The sequence below is a fragment of the Notamacropus eugenii genome, chromosome 2 (genome assembly GCF_028372415.1).
Source record: "Notamacropus eugenii isolate mMacEug1 chromosome 2, mMacEug1.pri_v2, whole genome shotgun sequence".
NCBI classification, from domain to species: domain Eukaryota; kingdom Metazoa; phylum Chordata; class Mammalia; order Diprotodontia; family Macropodidae; genus Notamacropus; species Notamacropus eugenii.
The window spans coordinates 471,484,102-471,506,627 of NC_092873.1; the positions used below are offsets into that span (position 1 = coordinate 471,484,102).

General features: G+C 41.5%; 1 protein-coding gene and 1 long non-coding RNA gene across 2 annotated transcripts in view; one reads left to right on the forward strand and one right to left on the reverse strand.

Annotated features, from left to right (window-relative positions):
- Window positions 1–21,075, reverse strand: part of TNN (tenascin N) — a 72,859-nt gene extending 51,784 nt beyond the window's left edge. The window contains exons 1-5 of the mRNA XM_072648573.1: window positions 20,531–21,075; window positions 16,295–16,669; window positions 15,691–15,954; window positions 7,634–7,819; window positions 6,596–6,685 (exon numbers count right to left, since the gene is read on the reverse strand). Of these exons, the coding sequence (XP_072504674.1) occupies window positions 6,596–6,685; window positions 7,634–7,819; window positions 15,691–15,954; window positions 16,295–16,669; window positions 20,531–20,942 (1,327 nt within the window). The 5' untranslated portion in view covers window positions 20,943–21,075. The remainder of the gene's footprint in view (window positions 1–6,595; window positions 6,686–7,633; window positions 7,820–15,690; window positions 15,955–16,294; window positions 16,670–20,530) is intronic.
- Window positions 1,243–19,728, forward strand: LOC140529718 (uncharacterized). The gene is made up of 3 exons (XR_011975657.1): window positions 1,243–1,318; window positions 14,587–14,749; window positions 19,510–19,728. It is a non-coding gene; the product is annotated as an uncharacterized lncRNA (long non-coding RNA).
- Window positions 21,076–22,526: the final 1,451 nt, after the last annotated feature.

A 22,526-nucleotide genomic window follows, 5' to 3' on the forward strand; every position in this document is an offset into this window, starting at 1 on the left:
CCCCAGAGCAAACTAGGGCAGCTCTGTGATTAGTAAAGGCCTGCAGGGGCAGTCAGTGTTAGCGCTCACTGACCAGAAGTCAGATGAAAGAAAAACCTGACTCTCTTGATTGAGTCCTCCAGCTAATCATTTACTGGTATGCTTTGTGACAGCTGGGCCACCATGGTAACTGAATTCAGTAATAGCTTTATACTCTGAGTTGCCAAATGGTTTTTTTTTTTAACTCGTATGTGGAGCTGACCTACTTACAGAGGCCTCCTTCAGCCTGATTATGAATCTGAAGTGGCAATAATTCTATAGAAGTACAAGGTCTACAATGTTTTGAGCACTGTTTTGCCATTACACATCCAGGCAGTTAGAATGAAGCATTTGTTATCCCTGGGTAAGGCTGGAGAAACTGTGCTCAGATCTTTTTGAAAAAGTGTACCCTGGGTTACTCTCTACCATAGGCTTTCAGTCTTTCCAATAATACCTGGCACTTGACATCCCCAAATAAATACCTAGGTGCTATGGTAAGTAAACTCTCCATATAGAGAATAAACTCTCCATAGCATCTAGGTGTTTATTTGATTATGGCATGAAAAAAGATGTATTCATAAAACATAATTATTACTAGGATTAAGTTATATTATCATTATCTTGAGCAGATAATAACAATTAGGGGTTGTCACTGGGGCTAATTAACAATGAGTTGGGCTCAAAATTTAACAGGAGCAGAGCAGGCTAGATTGTTCTTTTAATAATCCCAAATCTGTCCTTGAAACAAAGGCTCATCTTTATAATCTCAGTAAATTCTCCCAGTGTTGTAGAGATGGAAGACATGAAACAATACAGTCACAGAAGAATTTAAAATTAATATATCACTAGAAGACAATGGTGGCTCTGAGGAGGCAAGAGCATATTATAAAGAGGAAATTATGAAGGAGAGTAAAGTATATTGCCAAAGAGATATGTGAGTGAAAAAGAAGATGAGAGAATGAGGGATAAATAACAGACACCATATGTCCTCCACTGGTATCTTCACAATGGCAAAAGAAAACCCGTTGGCCCATTCTGTAATAAATAAGTAGTCAAAGTGTAAAAAGACAGTCTTCAAAGAAAGAAATCCAAGCTATCCACAGCCTTATAAAAAATGCTCTAAATTCTACTAATCAGAGGAATGCAAATTAAATCATTTTTGAGGTTCCCACTACCAGGAAACCTTGTTCTTACCCTGAGACTCAGCAGCTACTTTTCCCCTTTAGGTTCCCCTGGACCTTCTGTGGTGGTGTATGGCCCTGGGACTTTGGCTGGTATGAGAGAGACTAATCTCTTGTTGGTAAGCAATAAAAGCGAAAAAGTTAACATTTTTCATTCTAAAGGAATCTAAAAGATTTGTCCTTAAACTCTAACATAGGCCTTTAATGTCAAAGTGTGGGGTGAGGAGAGCAGGGCTTATTTGAAAAAAGGAATTTTTTTAGCCAAGAAAGTAAGTATGAAAATATTGTTCTGTTTTTCAGGTGAAAGGTTTGATTAAAAGTTTCCCTTTGCAAAATATGTATTTTTAAGTTGTTTAGTTATTTTTAAAATTAAGCTTAGTGAAATCATAGTTTGTTGAATAAAAAATAATGCCCTTTATAGTCAAGTATTCAACAGTAAAATTCCCTGGGTGCTGGACTCTAATGAGATTTTCTCTGTATGCCTCCTCCTGAGAAGTCTGTTGGTTGGTGAACATAGCAGGGAGAAAGAACTGTTTTCTCTCTCAACCTTCTTTCCCTGCATTCCCTTGGTGTGACAGCAGGCACTGGTGTTCTTTTTCCCCTTTCCACACTCTATAGGTTCATGTGGTGCAGACGCTTCAGCCACACCTGAAGGATTTGGAGGGTACAAAGAAGAAGGTTTTATGAGATGACTGGAGATGGACAGCTCCAGTTGGGAATGCAGACTTTCTCTTTTGTTCTCCCTACGTTTAATAATGGTGGTCAAAAGATGTTGAGTGTCTGAGTCCTGCAAATGAAGGTAGATGGAACCATAGACAGGAGAGTCCAAGCTTAGAGTGCTGTTGTGCAATTATTTCAGCTGTGTCTGACTATTCCTTCTTCAGTTCATTGTGGAAACTGAGGCAAACAGGGTTAAATGACTTGCCCAGGGTCACATAGCTAGTAAGTGTCTGAAGCCAGATTTGAACTCAGGAAGATGAGTCTTCCTGACTCCAGGCCCAATACTCTATCTACTGACCCACAGGTCTAGACTGGGGACTCTAAAGTCATAAATTTCATATTTTTAAAAAAATATTTGAGCAACATCCCATATCATGCCTAGCTACATTCTGAAACTGACCTTCTATCATAGTGATGGTAAGGGGAGCAGCCTAGGCCTTTTAGGGTTGGATGCCCTGAATTTTCAAAGGAGATACTGCATTCTTTTGGGAAGTTTAGCTTGTATAATCAAGAGCTGAGGACTGTGATGTCTACTGGTGTTATGGTGGCTCAAGGTGAGCACCATCTGGCAATACAACTTACCTATTGCATTCTCTTGCTGGATAATTAAAACATTTACATCGTCCTCCTATAGACCTAAGGAAGCAGCATGAGAGCCATTTTGGACTGCTGCCCCTACTAAAATGCTCCAAGGGTCATATGAAAGGTAACCAGGTGGCACTCTTACATGGAACCTAAACCTGCCAACATAGAATTTCACCACCTCTTGCCACTAATTTTGCTGTCTGAGGCCAAGTAATGCAAGTTGAATTCCTCTTTCATATAACAGTCCTCATGATAATTGAAAATGCTCATTTTACAGATGAGGAAACTGAGGCAAACAGGGTTAAATGACTTGCCCAGATTCACATAGCTACTGAAAGTCTGAGGCAAGATTTGAATGCATGAAGATAAGTCTTCCTGATTCCAGGTCTGGCATTCTATCCACAGCACCACCTAACTGCCCTCATTCTCTACCTTTACTTCAACCCAAACCAAGGGTTGGCAACCTACAAAAAACAGTACCAAAGGAGACCATGGGAGATGGCTAAGGCAGGTTTTAAATAAGACTTCCTTGTTGGTGCCCCTACAGGTCACCATGTAAACCTATATTCCTCCTTGATTTAAGACATTTTAACTAAATCTTCCTAAGGTATTAAGTAGTAATTAAGATATTAACTAATAAGGCTTAAAGTATAATGTCTTCTCTGAAATGTTTGGATTGTAAAAGACAGCTTTGGATTGTAAAAGACATTCCTTAGGCCTTGTCAATGAATAAATAAAAACTTGCCAGATACTTCTGAAAAGTTGCCAATCCCTGACCTATAAGAAGCAAAGGTTAACTACATCTCTCTGTTCAACTGGAGATATCCTAGTATAAGGTGTATCCTCCTTAAACAGCAAGAAAAGGTCAAGGATAAGAGTATATTTTTATCAATGACTTTCTAGAAAGCCAAGAAGAAAGAATAATGTCATCTAATCACAGACTCCTCCAAATAAGGAAATATTGTCCATTTTTATGTTAGAAATATAATAGGACAAATTTAATGTCAAAGTCATTATCATCCTCCTTCCCTACATGAAAGTAAAAGAAAGGATAAAGGTTTGAAATCCTGATCAAACTCAGGTAAGTCAATGGGACAAGGGATTCATTAATTGACATTCTTTGCTTCACATCCTTCCTTATACTAAGTTACTGGAAAACTCGGACTCATGCTTTAAGTACTATGAATTAAGTAGGGGGATTATCTTCCTGAAAGGAATGGGAGCCAATGTGGTTATATGGAAGTGTTTTAAAGTCTGTCCAAAGCCAGAATTGTCAGTACTATCTAAGTGGCTGATACAGCCAGGGCAGGCTTGTGAGAACCAAAGGCACGTATCAGAGATTAAGACAGACTTATAGCTTCTCGTTTGGCAGGGGGGAGCTATGACATCATTGTATCTCCCTAAGAAAATGCTTACAGATTCCAAAAGTTTTTTAAAAATGTGGTCTTGGACTGATTTTTTCCCATCCTATTTCAGCTTTGAGGAATTCAAAATGGCAGCTTTTTCTGGGTAGCTGGTGGTGGTTTTGTGGGAGGTTTTAGTCAGAGATCATATGAATGTGAACAGCCTATATGTGAGTCCTGGAGAAAAGTCATAGAACTTGAATCAATTAGTAAAAATGGATTGTCTCTAAGGCTCTGAGAAGGAAATTTCACCAACCAGAATATTAGTCTGCATTTTTACTTGGGGCTTTCAGGACTGGCCTGGCTCTGAGTCTTGGTCTCATCTTTCTATAGGCAGATGTTGAATTGTCTTCTAATGATGTGAACTGTCAATCCAACCCTTCCCTTTCATGCTCCTATTTTAACTAGTGATTCAAACAGAAAAAGACCTGAACTGTGCCATTTGCTCTCTCATTCTTACATGTACTACTCTTGAATTCCAACGTATTTTCACTTCCTAGTCTGAGGACAAGCAGGTGACGAAAGTTTGTAGAAAACTAACTTTTCATATTGAAGAAAATGAATTGGATTAGTATTAATTAATAGTTCTACTGAATTTGTGGCTTTCTTCTCAAATCCATTTTCATCTTTTTTTTATTGTGCAGATGAAAAACGTAATCCCAGTTTGTTTTGAATCCCATTATCTTTGCCATGCTTTTGAGATCTAGCTTCCTCCAGTTTCATATTCAACGAAAAGTCAATTGAACATATATTAGTGAAGCTCTTCCTGCTTTACTAGTTGGCTATAGGGAAGCTAGGTTCTTCATTAGGCAATATGGGGAGTACAAAGATAAGACACAGACCTTGGGCTTGAGGAGTTTACAGTTTCATTGCAAAAACAGTCCTTAAAAAGTGAAGTAACAACAAAAGACAATGTAGAATTAATGCCCTAGGAATTATGATCACTGTGGGTTAGAGCAGCTTCGTGAGTAAACAGAATGAGAGCAAAGCTTTGTAGGATAAATAGTATTGGGATAAGGATGCTTTTCAGGCCAGAGGAACAACTTGAGGAAAAATATTCAGGAATGAATAAGTCACATTTAAGGGATAGTGAAAAGACCAGCCTGACTATGTGGGGAAACAATGGGAGATAAATTTGGAAAGGCGTGGTGGGGCCTTGAATGAAGTCATGGGTGTGGGAAATGACAAATGATAAAAATATGACAGTGGTCATTGGACCAGCCTCCATGCCCGGGGCTCATTGCCTTCCATATTTTCCCATTTCGCTTCAGTTGATGTAAAATATTTAGAGGAGTTCTCTGAAACTATGATACTTTGATTACATTAAGTAATGGATAAACAAGACAAGACCCTGGCAACTTCTGCAGAGTGTGTCTTGATTCTCCTAACAACATTTCTCTCTCCTCCCTGCTGTCAATTTCTGATATATGGAACCTGAGTCAACTGTAGTTGGATAAACTTATAAAGCATAGAGAAGCATTGGAGGGTAAAACCAGATTAAAGAAAACTTGACAAGACATCCAACAAAGTAAAAGAATATCAGGGGTATTAAAGGTTAAAAAAGTGGACAGAGGCAAAAATAGAAACAAAATGGAAAACATATGTAAAGATAACTCTAACAAACTGTCTTTACAATCAAGGCCAGTGTAACCACATTTAGATATTAACCTCATAGTCCCAAATGTGTCCAAAACAGAGATAGAAAAGATACTAAAGACAACAAAAATGGTGAAGCCCACTGGGATAGACCTAATGTATGTACAGAAACTCTGATGGAGGATTGAGGGATTGATATACAGAGTTATCTGATAAAAGGAAGATACCAAAGACAAGGGGGGACAGGAATCTCAGACTGAAAAAAAATGGTGACTGAGAAAACATCAACAATTACCAGCTTACATGCCTACTTTCCCACCTATACAAAATATTTATGATTATCATCTATATCCAAATCCAGGCCATCCTTGATGAAAGTATTATTGGTATGGAAAGGGCAGGTAGGTGGTGCAGTGGATAGAGCACCAGTGCAGGAATCAGGAGGACCTGAGTTCAAATGTCACCTCAGACACTTGACATTCACTAGCTGTGTGACCTTGGGCAAATCACTTAACTCCAATTGCCTCCTCCTGGGTCATCTCCAGTCATCCTGATGAATATCTGGTCACTGGATTCAGATGGTTCTGGAGGAGAAGTGAGGCTGGTGACCTGCACAGCCTCCCTCACTCAAAACAAAGTCAAGTGCAAGTCATGTCATCATTTCTCTGATGACATGGTCTTCTTCGACAGTGAAGGACAAACACACACATTATTGGTATGGAACAAGCAAATTTTTGCAAGTGGTATTCAACAATGACCTGATGTTACATGGTGCTAAAGTCTTGGAAAAGATTAACTGATCAAAAACTGGTCAAATAAGCAGCCAAGCTGTCAAAAATAACTTTTTTCTCCAAGACTCCCTACACTGAGGAGACTGATGTGACCATGAGAATTTTCACTAACACACTAAGTCTGCCTCCCACCCAAATGGATGTCTGTCCAGAAAGAGAATATATCTACCCATAAACTTGTCCTTCCCTTCTTCTCATGGGACCCAGAATTTTTACCTAGGGAGAAAGGAAAATAGCCGAGAGAAACATCATGAGGAGACGTAGAATAAAAATCTGAGAACACTTCCAAAGGAGCCCTTACCAGTCGTGCCACTCAGGGAAATCGGTTTGCCTTCCAGACCATCTCTTATGGGTATCACAGTGATCTTGTAATCAGTCCCAGGCTGCAAACCTAGAAAGGAACCAGCAGAAGCAGCATTATGGATTTCTGATGAGGGCTCCATTCAATGTAGCACCATTCCTAATTCCTAGGCCAGAAGTTCCAGAGGTTGTCCAGGTTTCCTTCGGACCAGGAGTAAATGAGATACCGAGCTTCTTCTTAGAGTATAAGTGTAAAAGGCATGCTAAGAGCTGATCCTAATGCAGTCAGGACTGGCCAGGAAGAACTCCTTTATTTAGCGGCCTTCCATTCAGTAGGGGAAGGCCATCAGAAGGGGAAGGCCACTTCGCTGACAGATATAGCTGATTAGATTTTCTTCATTTGTGGGGAAGAAAACGGTAGGGACCAAGGCTTGCTTTATGATTTGATCTGTGGCCACAAGTGGCTTTCTAGTAACTGAAAAACATTCCTTCTGAAAGGGTCTTTCTCTCTCAGTCCAAGACTTTCAATGGCTATTCAACCACTGGGGCAGCTCAACTGTCAGTAATTATTGAGATGGAAAGTCAGACTCAGTAGATTAAATCTGCACACATGGACACTAACCACACACACACACACACACACACACACAAGAAAAGAATACTTGCCAGCAATCAGATCCATTTTCAGAACTAAGCACCAGAGCCAGGATTAGATCATCTCAGACCACAGCCCCCACTGAAACCTTCTAAACAGGCAGAAATGAGGGAAGGCAGTAGAATATTGGGGCAAAATCTGAAAGTCAGAGGTTCTAGCTTGTTCAGGAAGGTAATCGTGTCTAATGAATTCAGGGATGAGGCTACAAATGCACCAAGTATTCTCTGTATGGCACCTGAGTTACTGAGAAGTAGGCTTCCCAGAAGTAGACTTCAACCTCAGAGACACCATTTTCCTCTTCTCCCATAGTTCCCTCAGCCTTTGCACTGAACATCATGTCCCATATTGAGTTAAAGTCCCCTCAGCAATTTAAACTTTTCTTACCTGTGATGTCATATCTGCTCTTGGGGTCATTGCTCTTGGGCACAGTTACCTCCTCCACCTCTTGCCCTTTTAAGGTGCCATACCTAAGTTTGTAATAATCAACCTCCACAGGCGGATTCTCCCATTCCACATCCAGGGAGTACTCTGTCTCATCAGTCACCCAAGCAGTGCCAATCACAGATGCGTCTAGGGTAGAAGAAGAGGAAAGGGGAAAAAAATGAAAAGGAAATACGATGAAAAGATGTGAGCAGATCTCCAAACAGCTTCCAAGTCTTTGTGTGTAGAGTAATGAACACTACCTCTCCAGCAACCTTGCAACAGCAACCTTGAAGATGCACATGTTAACTGCATAGAAGAGTTTTGGCTTAGACCTTTTCCTCTTTCCTGTTCACCTTCATTCCTATTCCCTTTTGAAACCCTCAGCTCTCCCCATACCAAGTATGCCAGACAACCTCCCAACATCCGAGATCAAGGACCAAGGTCTGATACCAAGTACTTTGACACAGTGATCAGATTTCCTTGCATCTATATACTTTTCTCTGCCTTTGCTTTCAGACAACAAGCTACCAGACATGAGGTCCAGACAGCTTGATAAAGAAGTTTAAGAATTAGTGTGGAGAGGTCTAAGACATTTCCTATTGATTACCTCTATAGCAACCTGACCACGCATTTCCTCAACTTTACTAATTCCATTGTCATCTTCTATCCTACTTTAGCCACTGTAAGCAACCAATCAATAAGCATTTTTTAAATCTGAATGCCAGGCCCTTTGTCAGGAGCACAAAGATGAAAATGAAATAATATTTTCCCTAAGGAGCTTATATTCTATCAGGGGAAATAAAATGTGCACATTAAAGTATTTAAAAAACTCATACAACATAAATCGGAGATAAATGTGGAGGAGCACTAGCAGCTGAGAGAATCAAGAAAGTAAAGAGTAAATATGGGGCAGGTAGGTGGTGCCATAGTGCACAGAGTGCCGGGCCTAAAGTCAGGAAGATTCATCTTCCTGAGTTCAAATCCAGCCTCGGATGCTTACTAGCCATGTGAACCTGGGCAAATCACTTAACTCTGTTTGCATCAGTTTCCTCCTCTGTAAAATGAGCTGGAGAAGGAAATGGCAAACCACTCCAGCAACTTTGCCAAGAAAATCCAAAAGGGGGTCACTAAGAGTCAGACATGACTAAAATAACAGCAAAAGAGTAAATATACACTAGGCATACAGGATGCATGCAACAACCCACCTTAGGAATCCTTTATTCCTTGTCCTCTTCTCCAACCTTTAATGTGGAGGTTTAACAAGGGTCTGTGCAATCTTAGATCTTGCCGCTCCTGGGATTGTAAATTTTCCCAGACTCAGAATATTTCCAAGTCCACAATTTCCTATTCTCTCACTCTTATATACATTAAACTCATTCTTTGCCCTCATCCTCACCTTTAATCCCTTGCCCCATCCCTTGTTAGTCTGAATAATCCAATTTCCCCACTCCTCTGCTGGGAATGCAGAGTGTCACTAGAGAAAGTCATAAAATTGAGCTGATTTCACCCTCTATAAACTTATGTTATATAGCTTCAATTGGCTTCTCACTGTGGCTCAGCCATCCTTCAGTCCTACCCATATTGACTCATTTCATGCCCCACAGATACTATGCCAATTATTTTCCTTCCCTCACAAATACAGCCCAATGCTTAGTACACAGATGATTTAGCCTTCTACTTACTTCGCTAAGATTAAAGCAATTTCACATGAACTCCCTCTCCTATCTTTCCAAGCATTTTTCAGCATGATCCCCCATTTCTTCTTCCTCCTTTCTCTTCCCTGCGCCATTCCCTATTGCCTCCATAAACATCCTCCAGGAATTGTCTTTCATTTCTCCTCCACTGGCTCCTTCCCATCCCTCTACAAATGCACTCATCTCAGCACAATGCTAAAATAATCATCTCTTTATCTTCTGCTCCATCAAGCTATAATCCCATCTCTTTTATCCTTCTTTACTGCTAAACTTCTTGAAAAAGTTGCATACATCCCATTTCCTCACTACCCATTTCTCAAACCTTTGCAACCTACCTTCTGCTCCCACTACTCTACTGCAAATATCCCCAAAAGGTCACCAGTTCTTAGTGTCTGTGTGACAGCAGGCAAATAGTGACCTTCCCAAGGCTCCACTTTCTTATTTGTATGCACTGGGGCTTTTGGAGCATGACCCTAAAACCTAGCACCAGGATAGCTCTAACAAGAGGGTTTGCTTGAGTGTGTCCAGATTCCCTAACATGGAGGCCCTCCCCCTGTGATGGGTTGTGGAGCCCAAACAGCCTAGAAAAGATGTGATCTTAAAATGGGCATGACTGAGACAATCCATCTCTTTGTGTCTCATGCTCTTTCATTCTGTCAAGAGACTGAAGGTCCACCCAAGGCCCAGGAGTCATGATTAAGCCTTTGAGAAGGGGAGGAATTCTTTCCATACTCTCCCTCTCTTCCACCCTGGATTTAAGAAATGAGCCTGTGGATGCTTGTTTTTGTTCTCTTTCATTTGTCTTTCTCGGTTTCAGGTGGAAGTGATGATCCCCACTGGACATGGGAGCTCAAGCCATTGTGGTCAGATCGTAGGCAGGATGGTACAGCCAGGTAGCCTGACAGCAAAGCCTGGGACTCAAGCCAGAAGAAGGCTTTGTATTTTGAACTGGGACTGTGCTCTATGAGAACAGAGTCTAGTCCTGTGCCCATCCCCAGAGAGTGAAGTGGTACAAAGGGAGGTGGAGATTATGCCTCCTACAGGTTGGGAGAGTCAGTCTGTATATTTGTGGTTATATCTTTAAAGTAAATATTTCTTTGTAAAAACTAGTATGATTATTATGTTGCTTAATGGAACTGGGATGAAGGGACTCATCCCTTACATTTGGGGGAATACCACCAGTGGACTCTGGAGTCATTTGTAGCAACCTTAGATATGTTTTCCTTTTTAAGGTATCAGAGAGTCCAGGAGGATTTGTGAAATGTAACTCACCTGGCCTTCATGGTAGCATGGGGGTCAGGGTAGCAGTATTACATGTAAAATGAGGGGGTTGGGCTAGATGACCTCCAGGCCCCCTTTCAGTTTTCAAATCCCATCATCCTATGATCTAATCATCTTCTAATTACCGAAGCCAATGACATTTTCCTAATCCTCATTCTCTTTCTTCTCCAGAGCTTTGAAAACTGTTGATCCCCCTTCTAGGTCCATACACCCTCATCTGATTTCAGAGACACCACATTCTCCTGGTTCTTCTACCCTTCTAACCACTATTTCTCTGCCTCACCATTTAATGTGGACCTTTCTCAGTGGTCTGTCCTTAGACCTTTTCTCTTCAATCTCTTCACTCTTTCCCTTGTCTATCAAATTCATTACAATGGTATCTTGACTATTAAATCCATATATTCAGTTATGAGCTCTCCTCATCTGTCATATCCAGAATCATAGAATTTAAAGGTTGAGAAGGACCTCAGTAGCCATTTAATCTAACCCATACACAAAAGGAATCCCTGCTTTAGCATACCTGGTGAGAGGTCAGCTGGCCTCTGCTTGAAGGTTACCAAGGTGGTAGAACCTACCACCAATCAATTGCCACATCCTATTGACTCCATCTCTGCATCACTTGAATTTCTCCCTTCCTCTACTGCCACTATCCTTATAAAAACCCTCATTATCACCTGCCTGAACTATTGTAATATTCTTCCAGACTTCATTATCTAAAATAACTGATTCCTCATACCTCTGCCATAATAATCTTTCTTTTACGTAAATTGAGTCATATTATACCTCTGCTCAAAATTTCTTCAGAAGCTCACTATTATCAAAGAAATAAAGTTCAAATTCATTTTTCTAGCGCTCAAAACCCTCCAGATCTTACACCAGCCTAACTTCCTATTTTTGTCGTATACTGCTTTCCTCCATGCACTCTATATACCCAAACAAACTAGACTAGGGATGGGGAGCCTGCAGCCTCGAGGCCACATGTGGCTCTCTAGATCCTCAAGTGCAGCTCTTTGAATCACAACTTCACAGAACAAATTTCTCACCCCTGAACTAGACTCTGCTTTGCTCCCAAGACCAGACATGGCCCTTGCTTCCCTACCTCAAATGCCCTGATACCTATGCCTGAAATGCTTTCCCTCCCTCTCTTTGTCTGCTGAATTTCTGTCCATTCCTTAAATTCCAACACAAGTTCCCAAGCCTTCCTTGTTCCTTCATTCATTCATCAATGCAGTAAGGATTTGTTAAGTGCTTACTATGTTCCAGATGTTGTACTAGGCAGAAAACAATGTGTACATACAAAACACATGCAAAGTCACCGTGAAGGACAGTACTGACAAACTGGGTATTGAGATGGGCTTCCTATAATAGATAGTGCTTGAGCTGAGCTTTGGAGGAAACCAAGGATTCTACAAGGTAGACATGAGGAAAGAGTGTATCTGACTATGGAGGCCAACCTTTATCAAAGCAAAGAAACCAGAGATAGAATGCCCCATCTGTAGCACAACAAACAGGACAGCTGAGGTTAAAACTATTTTCGTAATGATATGAAGATGTCAATTTCAAATTAGATGTTTCTCTAATTAGATCTAATAGAAACTGATAAATATGATTCACATAAACAAAAACTCCTTGGGAGGAGGAATCCTCAATAGATTTTTATGAATGCGAAGGAGTCCTAAGTCCAAAAAATTTGAGAATCACTCCTGTAGCTAACTTCCAACGAAGAAACTCCCTCTGCAAATGTAGATTAGCAATGTCTGTGATCATGGTCATGCAAACACTATGAGTCAATGAAAAGATTTGAATCCAGGTCTTCTGGACTCGGAAGGTATTCTCAATAACACATTGCCTGGCTTCAAAAACTAAACAGAAGAATTTTTATTTTATCCTAGAGGCAAAAACTTCTTGAACAGGAGAGTGACATAGTAAGGACTGTGCTTTAGGAATATCATTTTGACAGCTATGTGGAGGCTGGATTGAAGGGAGGAGACCCTGGAGGCTGAAGAGCAATTAGAAGGCTATTACAATAGCCCAGGTTAGAGATAATGAAGGCCTGAACATGGATGATGGCTGAGAAAGTGGAGAGGAGATGGATGCCAGATATGCAAGACTTGGCAATTGATGGGAGGTGGGAGTGAAGAAGAAGGAAGAAAGAGATAAAAAAATGCAGAAGGGATGAGGAGAAAATATAACCCCTCCCCTTCTTTGCAGAGGTAGGATGGTGTGGGTTTAGAACATGACATGTACTGTCAGAACCGGTAACATACTCAATTGGTTTTTTCCTATTTTTGTTGTTATTCTTTATTATAATAAGATGGTTTGCCAAGTCAGGGTAGAGGAAAAGATGTACTAGAAATTAATGTGACATAAAAACAAAAGATACAAATAATTTCTTAAATAAAAATTTTTCCTTAAAGATTTCACTTAAGGGGGAAAAATCTTGAGATGATTCCAGGAAAGACTAATGAAAACGGTTATGCAAGAAAGATAAGTTTGAAGAAATTGGGATGATTTTTCAAATAGGATAGCAGAAACTTAATAATTACATTCAAAAACATTTTAGAGAAAGTAACTCCCAAGCCAAGTTCTCCCTGAGGACAAAGCCAGAGGAAATGGGTTTAACTTGAATCAGGAGAGACATAAAGACAAATTTCATGGTTGGGGAATTTTATGAGTTTTTGGAGCAAGGGAGATTACTTAAACCTTCTTCATCTTAAGATCTTTCAGAAATAGATTGCTACTCATTAGTCTAAAATGGTCCAAGTGCCACCTACTCTGCCTGAAACCAAGGATATCAACTGGATGGTTTTCAGATGCTCTTTAATCATTCCTAAACTAACAAACTGTTGTTTTCTAGCTATTTTAAAGGCATAATAACAGGCTTCTCCTTTCTTCCTGAATTACTTCCAGATTAAGTGACTAACCTTTCTCACCCTCAGTTACCTCACCAGTAAAATGGGTATGATAACAACACTTCACAGAGTTGTTGCAAGAATCATACGAGATAATGTATGTGAAGAGCTTTAAGTGCTACATAAATGCTAGCTATTACTATCATTATAAGTAACATTGAATTGGCCTCCAATTTGAGCTTCCTTCCTCCAGTCTCTCCCCTCTTCAGTCTATTCTCCCCATAACCAACAAAGTGATATTTGGAGTTGGAAGGGACCTCAGAGGTCATATAGTCCAACTTATAGATGAAGAAACGGGTCGAGTGTCTTATCTAGGTTATGCAAGGAATAAAGTATAAGAGGCAGGATCTGAACCTGGGTCCTCTGACTGCACAGTCTGGGCTCTTTCCATTGTAGAGTGGAGTATATTGTTCAGCATCCTAAAGTCCTTTAGATTCTGGCTCTAACCTACCTCTCCAAATCTTATTTCATAGAAATTCTCCCTTCGAGTATTCTATAGTCTAACTGGAACTTTTTACTGTTCCTCTCAAATGAAATCCTATCACCTTGCCTCTGTACAAGCTGACCCCCATGCCAGGAACACAGTCCTTCCTCTCCTCTGCTTCCTGGAATCCCTGGTTTCCTTCAGGACTCAGCTCAACATGGGGTCCTTTCTGATCTTTCCAACCACAAGTACTCTTCCCATGCTGATTTTGTATATATCACATATATACAATATATATGTGTTTATATATACATATATATGTATGTATGCATATGTGTGTATGCATATACTGTGTATATACATATATGTGTGTATACATATATATGTCTGCCTGACAGAATATGACCTCCGTATTCTCAGTACCCACTACGTGTTTGTCACACAGTAGGTGCTTGATAAATGCCCACCAATCGCTGGATTGCCACCTAGAAAGAGAAGTCACTTGAATTTCCTTGTGAAGTATTGATAGTAACAGGAAAGAACAAATTCCATGCCAGGGGTTGCCAAGTCACTCAATGCTTAGTTTTTTCTTTTTCCCCCAAGGTAGGATTCGTGCTAGGATGCCTCCTTGAGTCATGGTGGCATGACGATGACCCTGTCAAGCTCTGCCAGCAAAGCATAATCTCCTGCAAGTCTTACCAGACTGGACAGGCTTTGGGCATTGGTCAAGCAATGGACTGTGCCTGGTATCTGAGGACCAGCCTAGGTAAGTCTGGAGAAGCCTGGTGACAAGAAGATGAATTTTTCAGTCTCAACAATTCATAAAGACTATCTACCGAGGCCAACGAAGGTTACTCCCTGTGGTTATGCCCACTTTGAATGCCTTTACAGATCCTTGAAATAAGTCAGATTAGGCAGCACTTAAGTCTTCTGCCTAACAGTGTCATGCATGGGGGTGGCTCAACTTGGACCTCAAATCTAGGTGTGACTCAAGAGCTGTTTGGGCCCTCCAGTACTAAACCACAACTGAGATGGATCCAAGAAGGCCACAGTCACTCAAGATATTAAGGGGATAGGGTCTGGGGCTTGGTGTTTCAGGATCCCTTGGTGATCTCAAGGTATTCCAAGAAGTTTCACTGGGTGTGAGAAGCTGGTTATTTGGAGGGAATAAATCCCACCTCCTTTGCACTTCCAAGATTAGATGCTGCAGGCCTCCAAGGCTTACCTAATCTAAAACCTCCCAAGTTAGTCTCAGAGGTCACTTTTTGCTGTCATGGATCACTCTGGCATTCTGGTGAACCCTATGGACCCTTCTCAGAATAATGTGTCTAAATGCAAAAAATAAGATACAGAGGAATACAAAGGAAACCAATTGCCTTGAAATACACTTATCAAAATACCTTTTAAAACAAGTTCATGGAGCCCAGGTTAAGAACCCCTACTGCAGAACTACCTTGGAATTTAGGCACAGGGCAAAACACTCAGCTGCCTAAATGTGAGAGCCAGATAATAAAATCTATATTGATCTAAGGGTAACTGATAAGTGCCTGACACACAGTGAGTACTAAATAAATGTCTTATCTGTCTGTCTATCTAATCTAACTGCTAACAGATACAAAGATATGGTTTGGATGATTTTTTATTTGGTTTGGGGGTAGAGAGCAGAGTGAGGGGCTTCTTATAGCCTGTCATCCCTATGCCCCTTACCTGTAGAGGCCAGCAGATGCTGTGGGTTACTGGAAGTCCCCTTTTTCACGTTGCGTAAGTTGACAATGTATTTGGTACTGGGCTGCAGGTTGTGAATCTCATAACTTAGCTGATCTTTGGGGACTTTAATCTGCTTCATTGTAGTATCCGCCCCCAAGGGATAATAGCTAAGCAGGTAATGGTCTACATCCACTTCTGGATCCCAGTTCACAAGCAGAGAATCCTCAGTGCTTTTGAGTAGTTGCAGACTCTGAGGAGTAGGAACTAGAAACAAAAAGAGTGGGGAGAGTCAGAGAAATCCATCAGTATGGATTTATTAAGCAGCTCCCAAGTCCTCAGTCCTTTTCTGGAGGCTAGGGGAGAACCCAAAAAGGTAACTGAGGAAGCCAAGTGATGTCTAAAAACAAGGGACATGATAGTCCCAGGGTACATTGTCATGGTCAGACCACAGCTAGAGTGTTATGTGCAGTTTTAGGCAGCACATTTTAAGAAAAACATTTACAAGCTGAAGTGGGAGGAAGGCAGGGAGGGAGGGAGGGAGGGAGGAAGGGAGGGAGGGAGGAAAAGTTGGAATAGGAATAGCTTGGGAAGAGATGCTTCTCACCTTGCGAGCAGTCCAGGCCGGTGAAGCCCTCCTCACAGTAACATTCTCCGGTGTCACAGAAACCATGGCCACTGCAGTCATTGGGACATCTTTTCTCACTGCAGTCCTCCGATGTGAAATCCTCATAGCAATGGCAAACACCCCTCACACAGATCCCGTTCCCACTGCAGTTCTCAGGGCAGGGTAGGTAGCCACAGTCCTCCCCAACGTAGGGCTCATCACAGATGCATCGGCCATCCACGCAGCGCCCATGGCCACTGCATCCCCCGGGACAGCTGGGGAGGGAGCAGTCGGGGCCTCCCCAGCCTTCATCACACCTGCATCCACAAGTGTCTTGGGTGAAAATCCCATGCCCGCTGCAGAGATGGCTGAGGCCTGAACAGAAAAGTACCAATTACCAAAAAATAAAGAAAGGGGGGGGCAGGGAGGTAGGAAAAAGGCAAAAACAAATAATGATTCGGAAACCCAAGGGAGACCTGAGAATCTTCTTCCCTGGAAATCTTCGAGAAATAACATCCTATATCGTGTCATCTCTTCTATTGACATTGATTCAGGCAGGATTTGCAACCAGAGGTAGGGAGCTAGACTCAACTAAACAGGGATTCATGGGGAGCAATGAGGCAGGGCCTGAAACCAACCTATTTCAGACTCCTCCATAAAGCCCATTCCCCCCATTCACTTCTTCAGGCCTCCAATGTAAGATTAGATAAACCATCTCATGTCCCCTTTTCTTCTCACTGCAAGTAAAAAGTATAGGAATTTTCCTGATATTTCCCTTCTCTGTGATTCTCTTTTTTTCGGGGGAGAGAGTGAGAATAAGGGACCAGATCTGTGATTTTGTTTGTCTGGAGAAATCCCAGTGAGGAAACTCACAGTGCCAGTAGGGTCCAGCAACTCCCCTACAACATATAGTAATAAAAAATTGTAACTCCAAGGTCAGTTCTCTGTCTATTACACAATGGTTGCCTCTTATGGTAAATCCATAATACATTATAATAACAATAATACTATAACTCACATTCATGAGAGGCAATATGACAGAAGGAATAGACCACTGACCTTAGAATGATAAAAACCTGGATTTGAGTTCTGATTCCTAATCAGATCTCTAAAGTGATCTATTTGAGAGGAGATGCTGAGCTGCACTGAGAGAAAAGGAGTTTCCTCTGGGAGATCCCTATTCCAAAGAAACCATAGGGCTAATCCTCATACCTTCTATTTATTTGGCCCTAATTTAAAATTTTCAAAGTGCTTTCATATACATCAGCCCATCTGATCCTTACAATTCTGATGTATTTATTTTCTTTTTTCTTTTTTTTTTTTTTTTTGGTGAGAGCCCTAGCATTAAAAGGGTCAGGTGAAGTCCACAGTCACACAAGATTAGGTGACAAGATTAGGATCCAATAATTTTCTTATTCCTACTCTAGAGTTTTCTTATTTTCTACCTGTTGTAAAAAGGACTCTAATTGCTTTGAGAGATGTTAGATTACTGAATAATATAAAGAAAAACTGAATCACAAAAAGAGGCAGGGACTATTTTCCCCAAGACCGAAGGTTTTAATTAGATTTCAGATTTCCTGGTTGATGAACCAAGAAATCTTGCTTTCTCTTGTTACATAAAACTGGTTGTTCAAGGCCAGGGTCCTGTTCTCTGAATTAAGGCCAAATAAAATTCAAAGACCGTGGTTCAGACCAACTAGAAAACAATACAAAATAGCCAAGTGGCTTTTGTAATAGAGTAGAAAGAATACTGGTTCTAGAGGCAGAAGATCTGAATTCAAAAGCTAGCTCTGCTACCTCTGTGCCTGTCTCCCTATGTCCATGGGAGAGTTTCTTCCCTTTTCTGAGCCTTGGTTTTCTCATGTGTAAAACGAGAGGGATGGACTAGATTGAACCCAGAGGTCCCTTCCTATTCTAAATCCCGTGATTATCCAGGTATAAACATATTTTGGGGGGGTGGTGCTGGGGGGTTTTCTCCACAGATGTCAGTTTTCACTCTGCCCATAGTCAGAGGTAAGTCATGGGCAGATTGACCGTGGAAATAAAAGTCTTAGATCTTTAACTCTGTGCCCTCATCCTTGCCTCCACATTGCAGATTGTCAAGACCTGCATGACTTTCTGTCTTCTCATGCCCTCTTCTGCTTCCTATATTGCCTCCCTTTTTCCTACCATGAGCTTCCAAAGTGGACTCTGCCCATCTTCCCTTCCTTGTGGGATATCTGAACCTCATGTATAATGACTCCACGTGCATTATATTAGGGATGCTATTGTACCTCTCTTTCCGCCTCTTAAATAATCAAGGCTCAGAGGGGATTCTAATTGGGCCCCAATGTGAAAAAAAAGACCACAATGGCATGGAGCTACTGTCCTGCAGTGACAGAAAGCCACTCAACAGTGAGACCAAACGACCTAGACATGCCATCTCTCATCATTCAAACCCAGACTTCTTGCCTCAGTTACCAAGAAATCCCTGTTCTCTGAGTGTACGCTTCTAGTCAAGTACTTTAGGACTCTTGGAGGAAAGATTAGGAAACTAGGAGACAGATCTCAGCTGAGGTGGTGATGGGGTTGGGGAGGGAATGGAAGAGAGGGGGAAGGAATCCTAGCTCCTCCAGAAACATGAGGACTCAGAAATAGCCTGAGGAAGGAGTAATTCACCAAAAATAGACCATCCCCACCCGCACCTTCCATATCCATTTGCTGGGAAAGAGTCTATGACTTACTTTACCTTCTCAGAAACATGGTGGCCCTTGAAGTACCATTTTTTATTCACATCATTTCCCCACACTAACTTTGTTCTCCTACCAAGTTGCCTCTGTCCTGGCCTGTCTTAACTCTAGGTAGAGTCCAACCAAACTGACACCACATGGAGGTGGGTAGCACTGTAAATAAAGAAGCTGAGGATGAGGGAGACCCAAGAGAAAGGGTTAACTACTGGACAGATTTGGAGGGGGGAGGTCATAGGACACTAGAGAGAAAGCAACAAGGTCCATTAGAGGGAAGGCAATGTGGTCCAATGGAGGGAGTCCTAGACTAGTGGTAGAAAACCTGGGTTTGAATTCAGGCCCTGCTGTAGCCTTGGGTGAGCTATTTCACCTTTCCGGCTTTCAGATTTCTCCTTTTTCAAATGGGGGGGGTGGGGTGGTGGCTGTTTTTATTGTGTTGTTTTGTTCATGATCAACTCTCCATGACCCCATTTGGGGTTTTCTTGGCAGAAATTCCAGAGTGGTTTGCCATTTCCTTCTCCAGCTCATTTTACAGATGAAGAAACTGAGGCAAACAGGGTGAGATCCCTTCCAGCTCTAAGAGACTTCTAAGCAAGTTTTATCTAAATGAAATAAACAGCATTTACATTTTAAGTTAAACAACATGTAAAAGGGCATCTGAGTCAACATTTGGGGACTATTTGTTTTTAATTAAAAAATAGAACTCTATTACTGTTTGTAACTCAGACTGTTAACATGTTCCTTGGGGCTAACAGAGGATTTGTAGGGAACGATAACAGCTAATGTTTATGTAGCACCGTAAGGTTTGAGAAGTGCTTTACGTGTCTCCTTTGATTCTCACAACAACCCTCTGAGTTGGTGCTGTTATTATCCCCATTTTACAGATGAGGGAATTGAGGCTGAGAAAGGTTAAAGGGCTTGTCCAGGGTCACATATCTGGCAAGTATCTGAGCCAAGTTTTAAATGCAAATCTTCCTAACTCTAAGTCCCACAGCCAACTGTATGACCAGTTGGGGAATCCTTTTTTATCATTACTAAATTGGATTTGTTTTATTTAGCAAACATTTATTTTCTTTCTTTTCCATCTTCCCTTTGCTCCAAGAAAACCCTTGTAATATAGTTAAGCAAAACAAATCCCCACATTGTCCATATCCTAAAATGGAAGCATTTAGAAAAGACTTGAGTTCTCATTAATAAAATGATCTGCCATGATTCCAGAGGACTAATGAGAACTCCTATTAGGTCATAAACTAATAGGTGGTTGTATAATTCTTTACTGAAATCCCATTCCAGAGCTCTGGAACCTGGACCTCATCCTGCTTATGTTCCTAGGAGCTGTCAGACAGGGGAGGTAGGCACAGTCTACCTTCATGTTAACCCATGTAGCTCCTGTCTGTGCACAGGATCCTGGCACCATGAGAACCCAAGAGCAAGGACTAGGGATGCCACAGGCATCATGGACCATGGCTTGTGCTTGAACCAGCCATCAGAAGAGGAGACATGCATTCACCTGAGACTCCTTGGCAGCACTGCTGGGTACCACATTTCTCCTTCATCTCTGCCATCTCTTCCTCCAGCTTCTTCACACGGGCCAACAGGTCCTGAAGGCTGCCTGACAATTCGCAGTCTCCCTTTGGGGTCCGAAGGCGGATATTGTGCCGGAAGATGATATTTTGCTCTTCGCCATCCTCCCCAGGGTGGAGCAGCCTTCCCCCATCATCTCTGAGTGGTTCAGGATCAGCCTCCACCTGGATCAGGGAGGACTTTGGTACATCAATCTTGTAAGTGTGGCTGAACATGACTTGCTTCTCTTGATTGCTGCAGATGACAGGGTCAGGAGTTGCTGGAGCTGATGCTGTCTGTAGTATGGACGAGAGCAAGAGCCCCAAAGGGAAATAAAATATATGGGAGAAACCCATCATGGGCTTCCTTGGAGCAGAGGAGAGTGGATTCTTCCTGGAGGCCTGTATTCAGAGGAGGAAATAAAAAAACAGTCACAGGACCATAGAGTGGCAGTTAGGGGCCACTGTGTCCAGCCCAATCATACACTTTACAGATGAGGAAATTGAGGACCAGAGAAGTCAATTGATTTACCCACTGTCAGACAGCCAGTAAGTGTCAAAGCTAGGACTCAAATATAGGTCTTTTGGCACCCCACCCCTCCCCAGTCTTCATTCATGGATTTCAAGAATGTCCATGGAGATGACACAACACATTGGTCCACTATCTCCTGGTACCTTCCCAGAGCAGGTTGTTGAGCCCAGATACCAGCTGTCCTGTTTCCACTGCCGTTGTGGGACCCACGGCCCTGGGAGACTAAGGAAATAGACTTTTAACCTCAAGCAGTGGATGGAAGTGTTTAACTCATTTCCTCTGAGTATTACAAACTACTTCTCCATCCTGTTTTGCTATAACTCTAAGATACCACTAAGTTGAAATGGATCAGAACCAGACTACACTGACATGTTACTTAGAGGTCTTAAAAAACAACAACTAGATTTTAAATTCCACTCTTGTACTAACCTAGCAATAACACTGAAAAGTCAATCTAATTCTTTACCAATTACCAATGAATACATCATCCTCTCAAGTAAAATTCTGCAACTAACTTGGGATGCCTGGAGAATTTTAGAGAGCATGAATTAATAAATCAACCAACAAGCATTTATTAAGCACTGACTATGTGCAAGACACGGTGCTAATTGCTAGAGATACAAAGAAAAAGAAAAATATTGTCTGCCCTCAAGAAGCTTATATTCTAATGGGAGAAACAACATGTACATATAGGTATATACAAGAGCCATACAAAATCCATATGATTACCTTGTATCATAGAAGAGAAGGTACTAGCAACTGGCATGGAGAGGAGAGGGAATAAATTGTGCTTGAGCTGAATTGAAGAAAACCAGGGATGCCAAGAGGCAGAGGCAAGGAGAGGATGCATTCCAGACATGGAGGATAGCCAAAGCATAGAAATGGAGATGAGTGTTGTTTGTGAGGAGCTATTAAGTACATGGACAGGAGTAATGCGTAAGAAGACCATTACAATAAGAAAGGGTCAGGATTTAAATTCCCAAAAAGAGGGGTTTATAGTTGATTCTAGAAGTCATAAGGAACCAACGGAGTTTATTTAGTGAAGGGAAGGTGGCACAGTCACATTTGTACTTAAGAAAGATTACTTTGGCAGCTGCATGGAGGACAGATTAGAGTTGGGGGGGGAGACTTAAACCAGAGGAAGGAGTTAGGGGTCTATGGCCACAGTCCAGGCAAAAAGTGATGAAAGTGTGAGCTAGGAGTTTGATTGCTGAGCAGGGAGGAGGAGATGTATATGAGAGATGTTATGGAAATAGATACAACAAGATTTGACAATTGTTTGGAACTGTAGATTGAGTAAGAGTGAAGAGTTAAGGATGACATTGAGGTTACAATCCTAGATAAATGGGAGGATGGTGATACCCTCAACAGTGACATGAAAGACAAGAAGTAGAGGGATGAGAGAATTGGGG